This window comes from Sorex fumeus, unplaced genomic scaffold, assembly GCF_029834395.1.
Source record: "Sorex fumeus unplaced genomic scaffold, SorFum_2.1 ptg000037l, whole genome shotgun sequence".
NCBI classification, from domain to species: Eukaryota; Metazoa; Chordata; class Mammalia; order Eulipotyphla; family Soricidae; genus Sorex; species Sorex fumeus.
In genome coordinates this window covers 53,106,408-53,121,574 of record NW_026606094.1, presented here as the reverse complement: position 1 = coordinate 53,121,574, position 15,167 = coordinate 53,106,408, and the positions used below count along the sequence as shown (strand labels likewise).

General features: G+C 36.4%; 1 protein-coding gene across 2 annotated transcripts in view; it reads left to right on the top strand.

The window, feature by feature from the left end:
• The window catches only part of THSD7A (thrombospondin type 1 domain containing 7A), a 486,579-nt gene extending 473,385 nt beyond the window's left edge, over positions 1–13,194 (top strand). The window contains exons 23-27 of one of the 2 annotated variants that reach the window (XM_056118707.1): positions 223–318; positions 7,767–7,849; positions 8,198–8,408; positions 10,737–10,824; positions 11,485–13,193. In XM_056118707.1, the coding sequence (XP_055974682.1) occupies positions 223–318; positions 7,767–7,849; positions 8,198–8,408; positions 10,737–10,824; positions 11,485–11,569 (563 nt within the window). In that variant the 3' untranslated portion in view covers positions 11,570–13,193. Of the gene's footprint in view, positions 1–222; positions 319–7,766; positions 7,850–8,197; positions 8,409–10,736; positions 10,825–11,484 lie in introns of both variants that reach the window. The other variant, XM_056118708.1, reaches the window with a different exon arrangement.
• Positions 13,195–15,167: the final 1,973 nt, after the last annotated feature.

The following is a 15,167-nucleotide window of genomic DNA, read 5'->3' as shown; positions in this document are numbered from 1 at the left end:
GGCCTGGGTTTGATCCCCAGAACCACGTGGTCTCCTAAGTTCCTCTAAGTGTCACCCCTGAGTAGAACCACAAGTAGACTCTGAGTGTCACCTAGTGTGACAAAAAACAAAAATTAATAGAATATAATAAAAAAAATTAACTATTTTGTTAATCATCCATACCTCTGCTTGCTCTCAGAATGAAACAGAATGAATCTGTTGATTTTTCTTCCATCCCTGCAGATGGACAGTGTTATGAGTATAAGTGGATGGCGAGTGCTTGGAAAGGCTCTTCCCGAACAGTCTGGTGTCAAAGGTCAGATGGTGTGAATGTGACAGGTAATTTCTAATTTCACCTTTTTCTTTACAAGACTACCTATAATGCAAATGCAGTTAGATAAAGAAAATATTTAAGGAAAAATATATTCATTCTCTATTCAATACACAGTTGGAAATTATGAAACCTGAGCTGTTCACCTGTCTATCAACCAACAGCAAATTATTTTACTCATTTTTCAAATTTCCCCTCATCAATTTTAGATATTGCTGGTAGGATCTATTTTAATATATTTTGGTCTAACTCTAGTAAATTATCGGAGACTTTCTTTGTATAAGCCCAGTATGGAAGGGGTCTCTAAATCCTTTTGTAAGTGGAAGAAAATTGGCACCCTGAAATTTTCCCAGAATGAAACTACATTCAAATACAGAATATCAACCTTAAGCTCATGAACTCAAAACTTTAAATATCTCCTTGAAAAATTGATTTGTGTAGGTCTGAATAACAATAATACCCATAATAGCTTTATTACTAGTGGTAGTTAACTCTTTAGGGAGACCTAGGTAGAGTCTGACTACCATTGTTTTGACACTCCTATGGGGTGAAAAAGTAATGTTCATTTGGATATTTCTGAGTAATGTTCATTCATTTTCATCAAATTAAACGTTGATATGCACAATAAAATAACAGGAGTAGGGATCAATATGCTTTCTTGATGAGTGGTATTTTTATATTGAATTTGAAATTTCTGGATTTATTGAAACCTAATTATATATTTCCTTCCTGTGAAAGTTAAAACAAGGTACCAAATTGAATTCTCATGAAGACCTACTACATGAGACATCTGTATCAAAAAAAAAACCTTTATAATAGCAACTGCCACTGGATACATCACAATCACAATCACAACCATCCTGTTATTCATCGATTGCCTCGAGCAGGCCCCAGTAACGTCTCCTTCGTCCTAGCCCTGAGACTTTTAGAAAAAGTGCCATATTCAAGGCTCTTTCAGAGTTAGGAAAATGAGACCCTTCATTGTTACTGGTATTTGGCATATTGGGTACACCACGGGGAGTTTGCCAGACTCTGCCATGTGGGCAGGTAACTGGATACATATATAACATAATTGAAAACTACCAGTAAGTCCTTTGTTCTCACACAGTCATTTGGAAGAAAAAATCTGTCACAACTTCCCTGTAAGGAGGTGGGGAGCAAAAAAAGGTTTGCACAGGGAAAACCTGATGTTATGAACCAGAAGGTATTATATAAGCAATACACTCTGTGTCTGTGCTAGAGATGATTGTTTATATTTTTTCATCTATTCAGGGGGACTATTACAGCTTCTTCAGCAATCCTATTTATTTATGAAAGGTTTTAATTTTGTTTCCCAAATATGGAATGCAAGTAATACTTTTCTGCTTTTCCCTCTACATGTTGAAGTTTTTTTACCATTGCTATGGGGGCTATTTTCCAATAAAAAGGAAGGTCAAACATTTAAAAGCTTACTTGTAAAAATTATACTTTCCATTTCGTTTCAATACAGTGTCTGTATATATCTTTCTAACACTATTCAACACCAAAATGATAGTGTGCAAACTACTTGTGATATACTCTATAGGCATTATTTCTCCAAGTATTAGGCAAGATGAGGTTTTTTTAAATTCAATTACCAGGAAATACACACTACAAAGTTGCAAAATTGTTAATAATTAGGTTTCAGTCCTGAAATGTTCCAACAACCATCCCTTTAGCAGTGTACATTTCCTACCATCAGTGTCCCCAGTTTCCTCACCAGCCTGCCTCTATCACAGACACTTTTCTCTCTCTCTCTTTCACTCTCTCTCTTGCTCGTTGACTCCCCCTCCCTCTCTCTCTCCCTATCCCTATCCCCTCCTCGTTTCAGGCACTGTGTTTTGCAATAAAGTTACTGAAAGGTCATCATACATACATACATATATATGTATATATATACTACTTTACCTCCTTTCAGCACTCAGTTCTTGCTCAAAATGATCATTACAATTATCATTGCCATAGTGGTCCCTTCTCTGTCCTAACTGCACTCCCCCACCCAACTTATGGCACGTTTCCTACCATAGATCCATCTTCCTTGGCATTCCAGTGACATTCCTATTGTCTTTGAGTATTCATATATTTTTTATATCCCACAATTGAGTACATTCTATGTCTTTCCCCCCTCATTGCACTCAGCAGGATATTTTCCAAGACCATCTAGGTATAAGCAAATTTCATGGTTTCATTTTTCTTAATGGCTACATACTATTTCTTTTGTAGATATACCAGACTTTCTTTATGCACTCACCTGTTCTTGGGCATGTGGGTTGTTTTCAGATTCTGTCTTGTTAATAGTGCTACAATGATCATACAAGTGCAGATGGTCATTCTGCATTATGGTTTGGGGTTGATATTGCTGAGTCATGTGGAAGATCAATATCCAGTTTTTGAAGAACATCCATATTGTTTTCCAAAAAGGTTCATGGTAAAAAACATTTCCATCAACAATGAATGAAAGTCCCTTTCTCCCCACATCTTCACCAGTACTTCTGGTGATTCTTGTTCTTTTTGATGTGTGCCAGTCTCTGTTGCATGACATTATATCACATTGTTGTTTTGATTTGAATCTCCCTGATGATTAATGATGTAGAGCATTTTTCATGTGTCATTTGGTCATTTGTATTCCTTCATTGAGAAAGTTTCTGTTCATTTCTTTGCCTCCATTTTTTGAAGGGGTTGGATTTTTTCTTATAATATTCTACCAATTCCTTGTACATCTTTTATATTAATTCCTTATCAGATGGTCAGATGGGTGTTGGGTAAATGATTTCCCCCATTCCATGGGCTGTCTTTGTATCATGGTCCTTTTTTTTTCCTTTGAGGAGCAAAAGCTTCTTAGTTTAATATAATTCCATTTGTTTATTTTTACTTGCTTGGTCAGGGCTGGAGCAATAACACAGCCGTAGAACGTTTGCCTTGCATGCAGCCAGCCCAGGCAAGCTGGGTTGGATTCCTCCACCTCTCTCCAAGAGCCCGGCAAGCTACCAAGAGTATCTCGCCTGCGAGGCAAAGCCTGGCAGGCTACCCATGAGGTATTCAATATGCGAAACACAGTAAGAACAAGTCTCAAAATGGAGACGTTACTGGGCCTGCTCAAGCAAAATTGTGAACAATGGGAGGAGAGTGACAGTGACTTGCTTGGTCAGTGGTGTTTTATCCTTGAAGATGACTTTAGCTTCAGCATCATAGAGGGTTCTACCTACATTTTCTTTCTCTGTACCTAATGGATTCAGGTCTAATACTGAGGTCTTTGACTTAACTTTTGTGCACGGCATTAGAAAAAGGTCTGAGGCTTGGGAGGCAGGGGGTTGTTTGTTTTGCATGTAGCTCACGAGTTTTCCCAGCACCACAAGTTGAAGAGGCTCTTCTTGCTCCACTTCATGTTTTTTGCTCCTTTATTGAAGATTAACTGATCAGGTATCTGAGGGTCTATCTCAGGATATTCAACTCTATTTCATTGATCTGAGGGTCTGTCTTTATTACAATACCATGCTATTTCAATTACTACCACTTTGTAGCACAGTTTGAAGTAGGGAACGGTGATTCCTCTTATCTTCATTTTTCCAAGGATAGCTTTAACTACTCAGGGGGTGTTTATTGCTCCATATGAACTTCAAGAGTATTTGATCTATTTCTTTGAAAGGTGATATGAGTATCCTTATAGGAACTACATTGAATCTGTATAATGCTTTGTGGAGTGTTTCCATTGTTTTTCTTTTTATTAGTGAAACACCATGAGGTACAGGTGTAAATTTACAATTTTTCGTGCTTGGGTTTCGATTATACGGTGATCAAATACCCATCCCTCCATCATTGCCCATTTTCCACCACCATGGATAATATCCCTCCCACCCCCACCACCCCCATCCCACCCTGCCTCTGTGGCAGGGCATTTCCTTCTATTCTCTCTCTCCCCCTGGGTGCTGTGGTCTGCAAAACAGGCATTGAGTGGCAAACATGTTCAGTCCATAGTCTACTTTCAACATGCATCTCCCCTCCTGGGAGGATCCTCCAAACGGAGTCTTACCATTTTAATGATATTAATCCTCCTAATTCATGAGCAAGAGTTGTGTTTACATTTACTTATGTCCTCTCTTATTTCTTGAAGTAGCAGTTTGTAGTTTTCTTTGTATAGGTATTTTACCACTTTAGTTAAGCTGATTCAGAAGTACTTGATTTAGAGGCACTATTGTGAATGTGATTAATACCTTCTCTTTAGTTGTTTGTATATAGGAACTCCATGGATTTTGCATATAAATTTTATAGCCTGCCACTTTACTATACAAATCCATTTATTCTAGGAGTGAGAAGAGTAAGACTCTTTTTTATGGAGTGCCTAGGATTTTCTAAATATAGTATTATGTCATCTGCAATAGTAAGAGCCTGACTTTTTTTTTAATTAGGATGTTCTTGTTCTCCTTTTCTTGCTTAACTCTCTGGCAAGTACTATATTATATATATTAGACTATATTTACTCCAAAGCTGGCTGCTATAGAGCTCACCTCAGTGTCCTGTACATTGGTTGGGCAGGGCCAAGCTGGGATGGCTACTAGACCTGAACTTCCTTTTCTAATTCACTGACCTGGATAATCCTGACTACGTATAAGGGGTGGATGGGTGGGCAGCAAGCTGGTGACCCTGAGTTCCAAACTGGCCTCTAACGCCAGTTGCTACTTGGTTCACCTCGGTATCCTGGACCTAAGATTGGCATGGCCAAGAGCCGGTGGCTAGTAATTTTTACCCTTAGCTTTTCCACTTCCCATTTAGGAATAATCCGTGCTGTTTGGGGCAAGATGCCGACCCTGAGTACCAAGTGATTCCGATATTGGCTGCCACTGGACTCGCCTCATTCTCGTAAACCAAGACAGGCCAGTCTGGAGTGGCCTTTCCCTTTCTTTTCCACTTCGAAAGCAGGGATATTCCTGACCTGGGGGCAGAGACAGTGATCCCAAGTACCAGCCTGGCCCCTGACTCCAGCTGATGCTGGACTCTCCTCCCTTTCCTGGACGTGAACTGTGTGGGGCCAAAACAGCAGACCTAAGTACCAAGCCTGCCCTGATGCTAGTTGCTACTGGGCTTGTCTCAGTGTCCTGGAAAGGGGCTGAGTAGAACAAAGCCACGATGGTCAGTAGCCTTTCCCTTTCTTTTCCACTCTGTAGGAAAAGATACTCCTGACCTAGGGGGTGGGGTTAAGATGTCAACACTGAGTACTGAGCCTGCTGCTACTGAGCTAGCCTTCTATTTCTGGACCAGGGCTGTGCAGGGTGAAGGCAGGATGGATAGTGGCCTCCTCGTTCCTTTTCTACATTATGGGCAGGGATAATACTGACCTGGGGAAGGGGAGTGCTAAGGAAGACCAAGATGGAGACCCTGAGTACCACATGGCTCCCAATACCTGTTTCTACTCAGTTTATGTTAGTGTCCTGAACCCAGGCTAGGCATGGCCAAGAAGAGGTGGGCAGTTTCCTTCCCCTCCCTTTTCTACTTCATGGGAAGGGACAATACTCACCTCTGAGTACAAGATGGTGAACCTGAATACCAAGTTGGTTCTTGATACCAGCTACTATTGAGTTTGCTTCCGTGTCCAGAATTGGGGTTGGGCAGGGCCAAACTGAGGTGCCAGTAGCCTTACACTTCCTTTTATACTTTGTGGACCAGATTAATTCTGATCTCGTGACAACAAGATGGCGACTTTGAAAACCAAGCCAGACTCTTATGCTTCTCCGGGATTCCCTCAGTGTCCTGAACCAAGGCTGGTATTGGTCTTGCTTCAGTATACTGCACAGGGTCTAACTATTGGCCAAGGCCAAATCAGGGTTGCTAGCTGCCCTCTACTGCCACAGTCATAATCCTGGCTTGGAAGGGCAAGATGCTGAACCCAAGTACCAAGCTGCCTCTGACAGCTAGTGCTACTGGGCTTACCTCAGGTGTCCTGTACCAGGGATGGGAAGGGCCAATCTGGAGTGGCCTTCCACTTTATTTTCCATTTAGTGAGCAGGGATAATTCTGACCTGCAGGGTAAGATGGAGGCCCTCAGTACCAAGCTGACCCTGGTAACTGCTCTTACTGGCTCCGGGCCTAGGCTGGGCATGCCCCAAATATGGCAGGTAATAGCCTCCCCCACTTCCTTTTCCTCTTTGAAGGCAGAGATAATCATGAGGGAGTGGGGGACAACAAAATGGCAACTCTGAGTACTAACCTGGCCCCCAACTCTAGCTGCTGCTGAGCTTGCCTCTGTGTCCTGAACCGGGTTATGTGGGTCAAGTGAGGAGGCTAATTGCCTTCCCTTTCATATGCAACTTCATCTGTGGCCATTTAGCTGTAAAGTTCTCACAAGGACTGACAACTTTTTTTTTTAATTTATTTTTTCCCTTTATTTATTTATTTATTTATTTTTTACAGTTGTAGATTTACAATTTTTTGTGCTTGGGTTTCGATTATACAATGATCAGATACCCATCCCTCCACCAGTGGCCATTTTCCACCACCATGGATAATATCCCCCCACCCCCATCCCCCCATCCCCCCCTGTCTCTGTGGCAAGGGACTGACAACTTTTCTGTCACAATTTTTCTATGATTTTTTTAAAATACAATATTGAGAGAGAAGGCAAAATTATGCTCCTTTAAGTTCCAGAGGATTACAATTTCATATAAGAATTACTTTAATAAAAGTGTACAGTATGGTTTGAAACTATAAGTTATTTCTATATAGTCAAAGAAAGAATAGTTTCTTTATATTTCTTCCTGTCTTAAGCCTTCACATATAACTACATAGGCACACTTAATACCATACTTAGTAAGGACGATTGATAGAGAACTAGCTACCCGTGATGTATTCAATATGCCAAGCACAGTGACAATTTTCACAATGGAGACGTTACTGGGACCGCTCAAGCAAATCAATGAACAACGGGAGGACAGTGACAGTGACAGTGATAGAGAACTACAATATCAAAACAATATGCCAACACACCACTGAATAGCTTCCTATACCCTCCAAATTTTTAATCAGTAGAAATAGTGCCATTTAAAAAAATGTTCCTTTTTTATGTAATAGTTATAAATCTGAGATGATATCACAGGGAAAAAGACAGAAGACTATAAAAATCCAAAAATTAAAGTTGTTCTTTTGAACTGTCTTTTAACCTTAAACTTTGCCTCATTAATAGTTAAAACTTTTGTGCAAGTAGTGTTTTTATGTAGCAGATAAAGAAACTGAACACTACTAAATTTAGATACTGGACTGTTTCCTCTGAATAAATAAAGTGGTTAAAATTAACCAAATACTTCACAGTCAACTGCTTTCAGAAAAATATGTGGTATTCCTAAACCCAACAGTTGAATTCATGATTAAAAGACTACTCTATAACCATAGTGTGTATTTATCATTACAAGAGGTGCTACTGGTTAAAATATGATTTTCTATTCTGCAGGGGGTTGCTTGGTGGTACGCCAGCCTGATGCCGATAGGTCTTGTAACCCACCGTGTAGCCAACCCCACTCACACTGTAGCGAGGTAAGTGTGACTTCATTAGGATAGACAAACCAACTTCATCATTTTTAGCCCTATGCCTCTTATGCAATCCATCCCCGTCCCATTCCCAAAAAAGCATCTCTTAAGGCATAAAATTCTTCCTTTAGATCCTTTAGAAATATTTTTTAAAGACTGAATATTCTTGCTCCTATTAAAAGTAAGTTTGTTGCAATACATAAAGTGTGTTCCAGTTTTATGTAGTTAAGATGCCAATTCTATACCAGAAGTTTCTCCCAAATGCCTCTTCTTAAGAGCCTGCACTTCAATTTAAGTCTTTCGTGTTTTTGAAGATCTCTTTGTGTGCACAGTATAAATCTTGCTATCCTGCAGGCGAGGACATGCAGTTGTGAAGAAGGGTATACTGAAGTCATGTCTTCTAACGGAACACTGGAGCAGTGCACTCTTATCCCTGTGGTAGTGATACCCACCATAGAGGACAAAAGAGGAGATGTGAAAACCAGTCGGGCAGTACATCCAACCCAATCCTCCAGTAACCCGGCAGGACGGGGAAGGACCTGGTTTCTACAGCCCTTTGGAGCAGGTGAAATGACCAGTCACAAACAGCACTGATGTCGCATTCTTTAGTTATATATTTAACCAATGCCAGATGATTACAATTAAGCAAGTATCTTCCTATGAAATCTTGTTTAATCTGTAATTATTGATTCTTATACTGCCAAATTTTTTGCACTTTTTACTCTTTTGAGATAAAATAATTACTTGAAGGAAAAAAATTAAAATGAAATAAAATTATTTCTGAGATTAAAAAATATAGATAATACTTCAGTCTCAGTTTTAAATTTAGTTGTATTTTTTGCATTGAACAAAGAAAGCTAAAAATGAAAATAAGAATTAAAAGGAAAAGCATGATGTCATTGAAAAATGGTGCAAGTCAAACTGGAGAAACACTTGAGAATTTATCATTTTATCACTGATGGTAGTAACTTGGCACTTGCTTATTAGACAATTTAAGTCACCCTTTAGAGTAATCACCTCTAGAGTAATACTCAGTGATCTATATTAGCACAGTTATACAGGAGCAGGTATAGAGGCCTCTTGTCTGGATGGGAAAACTAAACCTGAAAGTGATTCAGACCCTTACAATATTTATTATAGACAGCTGTTAATATGTCTGGTAATGGACTTGAAGCTTATATAAACAAAGGCTTCCAGCTTGATAAAATGGTATAAGCTACTAAGAGCATATCATATGATCTCACATGTGTATCATAATCAAGATAATCTCCAGATAAGGTCAAACTGCTTTTTCTTTTTTTCTGCTTTTTGGGTCATACCCAGTGATGCTCAGGGGTTATTCCTGACTCTGCATTCAGGAATTGGAATTACTCCTGGAGGTGCTTGGGGTTCACCAGAGATTGAACCTGGTCAGCATTGTGCAAGACAAACACCTTACCCACTGTACTGTCCCTCCAAACCCCAAAATTCTTTATAACTCCACTAAAAACATGAGGAAAAGAAGAAATTTGTATAGCGAGTACATCTTTATTTTTAATATCTTATGTTGAACATTTTGCCTTTATCAAGGATTTACTCAAGATTTTTTAATTAAAAATTATTTTCAGTATTTTGGGCTATTCATATTTAACCACCTTATTCTTGCCTTGATTGGGTTTTCAGCTGAAAATACAATTTATTTATCAAAACTGATTTGTCTGTGTGGGAAGTGTGGGAAACTTTGCCAGTAATCAAGACAGTGGACCAGAAAATGATAGTAGCAATATTAATCTTGATCAGAACACAAGAAGACCTGGTTTTACAAGATATATTTTCATTTTAATTTACTATATATAGTTTACCTAAAGTAGATATTTAAATGGTACATTGGACCAAGCATATATTTTTAAATCTGTCTTCTTAGTTTTGGGGAAAAAATTGCTAAAAGACATTTAGGAAAGAAAACCCAAGAGTAGAACAATTGTTTTGATTTTGAACAAACCTCATATTTTATAATTATTTAGAAGTGAAAAATAGGATATTTAGTATATTCACTTAATTTATTTCCAGAAAATGAAAATTGAACCTCTGAATATATCTAGCTCTAGGAAACAAAGAAAATTCTGCATAGTACTGATTTGCTTTTGATATCTTTCAAGCCCAGTGAGGTCAATGTGCCAAATCTATCATTTTAACAATCATGTAATTATTTGTATATATGTGTCATAAAATATGTTGATATGATAAACAAACTTTAGACAAAGTCATTAATAATATCTTCTGTTAAGTTTATTCAAAACATACAACTGAGAAGTTAAAAAGAGATGAGAAAAGCAATTTACAAAAGTCCACAATGTCTGATTACCCACTGTAGATTTTTTAAATTTAGAAATCCTCTTGTATGTTAATAAAATTTGCATTTTTTGCAAATGATATTGTTGGATAAATTTTAAAACATGCAAGTTAATTTAATTCTAAAATGTTAAATGTAGTCACTATTAGGAAACATGTTAAAATAATGAAATTTATGTGTAAATACTGGTCTACATCAATTGTTCCTTATAGGATAACCTGAAGTTAAATTATTTTTCTTCTTAGAATGGCCTTTCTCAAAATGGAAAGAAAATATTCATGTAGAATTTCAGATACTGGATTGAAAGTTGGACTCAAAAAAATAGAAATTTAGGAATTCTAAATTGAAAGTTGAACTCAAGTTGTAAAGATAGCTTTCATGAAGCATCTTCTAACATACAGCAGCAGCTTTGCATTAATCATTAACTATGCCTAAGCAATAATTCATTTTGAGGTTTGAAAGGATTTTGTTATATATGACTTTGGCCATTGGTCATAGTTAAATAGTGTCACATGTATACCAGACTAATATAAATTAACGACTAATATCCATTCTTCTTAGATGGGAAACTAAAGACCTGGGTTTACGGTGTAGCAGCTGGGGCATTTGTGTTACTCATCTTTGTTGTCTCCATGATTTATCTAGCTTGGTGAGTGTTTAAATATTTCAAAGTCTAAGGGGATATATAAGTTTTCTGTTTCCCAGGAAGAATTTTCAAGGACCATAACTCAGGAAAAAGAATCTGATTATCTCAAAAATATATATTGTGCTTATTGCAAGTTCATCTAAAGCCCTAAAGAAATATCAATTTAGTCTTAGTCTAAGGCCCAACAAACTGGAACCCTTTAATTTCTGTAGTTGAGCCAGAGCAGTTCCAGTTCATCTTCTGCTTTATGTTCTGGGTTATGCAATAGTATATTTATTTGTATGTTAGTGGTCAGTAGCAGATTTTTATATTGAATTACTAGAGAAAGGTGTTATGGTAATACCTAATATGTTTACATTCTTCTTTAAAATGCACACTTGCAAATTAATGGATTACTTATAGTAGCTTCCAGTCAAATATAAATGATTATGGTATGTTTTCCATCATATTAGAGAAATTTCATTTGGGTTAGTATTAGGTAAATTCCAATTTACATTTATAGAGTAGTAAAATATTTTAAGAGCTCTCTTTCCAGTTTATTGAATTTAGGTTCTGTAGGGAATTAGGCAAGTTAGATCAATATGTTTTAATTTTTTATATAAAAAATGAAATTTACAATGAAAGACTGATTTTCTTTGTTCTCATTTTATTAATGTTTTATAGCAAAAAGCCAAAGAAACCTCAAAGAAGGCAAAACAACCGGCTGAAACCTTTAACATTAGCCTATGATGGAGATGCAGACATGTAAAATATTAATTATCCTGTCAACAACCAGTTTCAGTTTTCAGACGGTGCAGTAGATATTCGGAGGCCACAAAGCTTTCCAAACTGTGTGGATTAAAATAAAGCTTAACTTTTTAAAAGATCATCATATGGAGTGAAAATCACAGTGCCATTCAAGATTTCAAGACAGTACCACTTCCATAGAGTCCATCAGCCCTGGGAATTACAGATTTAGTTGAATATATGCTGCATTATGTGAATTTTATCATCTTTTCTGGTATTTACCAACTGACAATTCACCTTGTTCTCTAGAAATATAGTGTTGGAATTGGCCAGTCAGGATGCCTGAAACAAGCCTCTGTCTGTGATATTAAGCGATAGTTAACATGTTAGCATGACCTGTTTAAACCAAGATCTCTACAATACTATATTCAAACACAACAACATGTATACTCAGTTGAATAAAACACATTATGTGCGTGTTAATGATTAATCTTAAGAAATAAGCTCTCAACTGAAAAGAAAACTCAGTGAGCAAATTCAACATCTAGGCAGTGGATGGTAGCTTTTATGACCTGCTTTTCAGCGGCAGGGACTCTTTTTCTTACGACTTGATTCTTATCTCTCCAAATTACGAATGCTGGACATGTACTAGTATCTTAGAAGAGTCCTTAATTCAATATTTTATAGTGATTATTGTCTGGAAAACTAATTTGCTTGTGTTAATATGTTTCCTCTTTCCCTAATTTTCAAACTGGTTGCCTGTATTTTTTTTTTTTTTTTGCTATATGGAAGGCACATTTTTGCACTATATTAGTGCAGCATGATAGGCACTTAACCAGTATTGCCATAGAAACTGCCTCTTTTCATATGGTATGAAAACATCTGTGCTCAGAATGTCATGGAGACACTTAAAAGTTTTTGTATCCTGAAGAGAGTAAAGTTCGACAGCAGGATGGATTTAGCTATTTATCTGCTGTAGACACTTCACCACTGCAAGCATATGAAATCAACAACACGGCAGTAATTCAAGTGTATAAGTCCAGAACTCATTAACCCTCCAATATGTGGATTCCTCTGGTTGGTTTTATTGTACTTTGAAGGCTGTTTATGACTAGATTTTTATATTTGTTATCTTTGTTATAAAAAAGAAAAGAAAAGAAAAAAGAAAAGGAAAAAAGCTGATTGTCTTTTTAATTGAGCAGAAGGAGAAAATACTGTAGTGATTTTTGTAACTAAAAGAAATCAGAATTGTATGTTGATTTTCCTCCTCCCTGATTTGTTTTCATTAGATCCTGTTCAAACATATTTCAAGATATATAGTTTAGTTTCTTTCATCAGTAAAATATAAAGCAGTGTTTTTCATGAATTATTTAAAACACTGAAAATCTAAAAAGAAAAAAAAAGTTGTCTAAGACTACATTAAACATCTAGACCAAGGATGTCAAATGTTTTCTGTAAAAAAGAAAAAAAAGGCCAGATAAGAACTATTTCAGACAGGTTTGTGCTTCTCGATTCTGCTGTTTGTAGCAGCACCACCATAGACAAAACACAACACATAAAAGAAGGAGCATGACTGCTTTCCAAAAATCTTCAAGAGTTCAAAAAAAAGTCAGGGGAAGGGATGTAGCACAGCAGTAGAGCACTTAGCTTGCATGTGTGAGGCTCTGGTTGGATCCCCAGAACTGCATTCAGTATTTATATATATATATATATATATATATATATATATATATATATATATGTAGCCAGCAGGCAGCATTTGCCGGGCAGAATTGACTGACCAGTGGTCTAGTTTTTTCACTGCTAACTCTCCATAATATCCTCTTTAGTTTTCCTTCATTTGTCCTTACACTGTGATCAGTATTTAAAGATTAAAAAGTAATCCTTCATTTATCACTGTACTGAGATTAGGGACATAGCTCAGCGCGAAAGCCCCAGCCTTGCATGTTTGAAGCTCTGGGTTCAATTCCCTACCACTGCAAATAAGAATAAATTGCCACCATAGCTTAAGTAGCTATATATATTTTTTCACAGTTGTAGCACTAGGAATGACCCAGTGAAAAAATAACTAACTTGGCTGACTTTTGTATGAAAAGAAAATTTTAAGTTGCCATTAAAAAAGGAACATTTACTTCAATAGCATTTGGGAGAGGGGAAGATATTTGGTTTTCAGGCTATTTAAAAAAAATAGTGCAACAAGCTATTTTAATCTTAAGCATAGTTATGTTGGTCTAACAGTGGTTTGAAATATGTAGTTTTACTTAATACTAGTGTTTGAACTCCCCCTACTGTTCACTAGAATATTTTCAAAGATTACAAAGGACATGTTAGGATATCATTATATCAAAAGTGAACAGATTTTTATAAGTTTATCTCAATAGCAATTAAATATAGTACTGAGTACTCATTCAGTATTCACTGTTTTAGGCCATCTAAATCATTTTACAGTGAGCAATCAGAATAGTAAGAATTTTACCTTAAAACCAAGTATTTAGATAAGGAAATTCATAAAAATAAATTATTTTTCATCTGTCATTGATAAAGAAGACAAGATAATATTAAAAAGAACCTGTGATTGTCAATATTTATAACTCAGGGGTCTCCTAGGTAATCATCAATTTGATCTCTTTAAATAAAAGAAACTTCATTTTGTCCAAAATAGTTGAGAATGGCAGTTATGTGAGGTTATTTGAGGAATTCAGATAATTACTTTATAAAATGTGGGCAACACGTAATAACTTTGAATTTATTAAATAAAATAAAGTACTTCTACTTAGGTTACGCTTATGCTGTACATTGTCATTAATTCATTAGGTGAATTGAAATTCTTACCTATGTAAGAATTACTTAAGTCAAAATTTTAAATGTTATTAAAAGCAGGATTTTACTTGCAAACAGATTACTTTTACAGCACTACCTATATGGTGTAGGTTCAATCTAACCTAAAAACTAGGGAACAAATTAGAAGTTAATTACTAGAATAAATATTGAATAGCCTAAATACTGAATAGCCTCTTGTTAGAACAGAGAAAGAAGGAGAAGTTAGCTGACTCGCTATTTTGGTCAAATGAAGGTTATTGTATCAGTGTTCATAACATGAAAATGGCCTTATTTTTGTTCCTGGCATCAGTCAATGAGGAGTAAAATACTTTCCTGGAATTTCATCAAAACCTTATTCCTCCTTTTCTAAGAATTTTGAAGGGGAATACAGTAGTAACTTATCTATTGACACTTTTGCCTTATAAAACGGTCTGGGAGTTCACAAAGATTAAGAATTGTTTGCAAGTTCAGATGTGGCTAAATGATAAAGCACAGACCTTGCCTTCTTGAGACCCTCAGTTTGATCCCCAGCACAGCAAAAGAAAAACGATATTTTTCTTTCAGCATTATGCTCTGGTTTATATGTTAAAAAACAAAATATTGATACTGTATTAAGATACGTTGTTAGACTGTTTCAATAGTAACCACATAGGCATAGCATAACTAATGTCTCCTAAGAAGCTTTGAATTGCTCCCTCATCAATACCTAATCTAGGATATTGATCATAATCTTGATTTCAAAGTCATTCTAAGATCATTAGAGCATAGCTTAAGCTATTTGAAAAGTGCATATAGTTTAT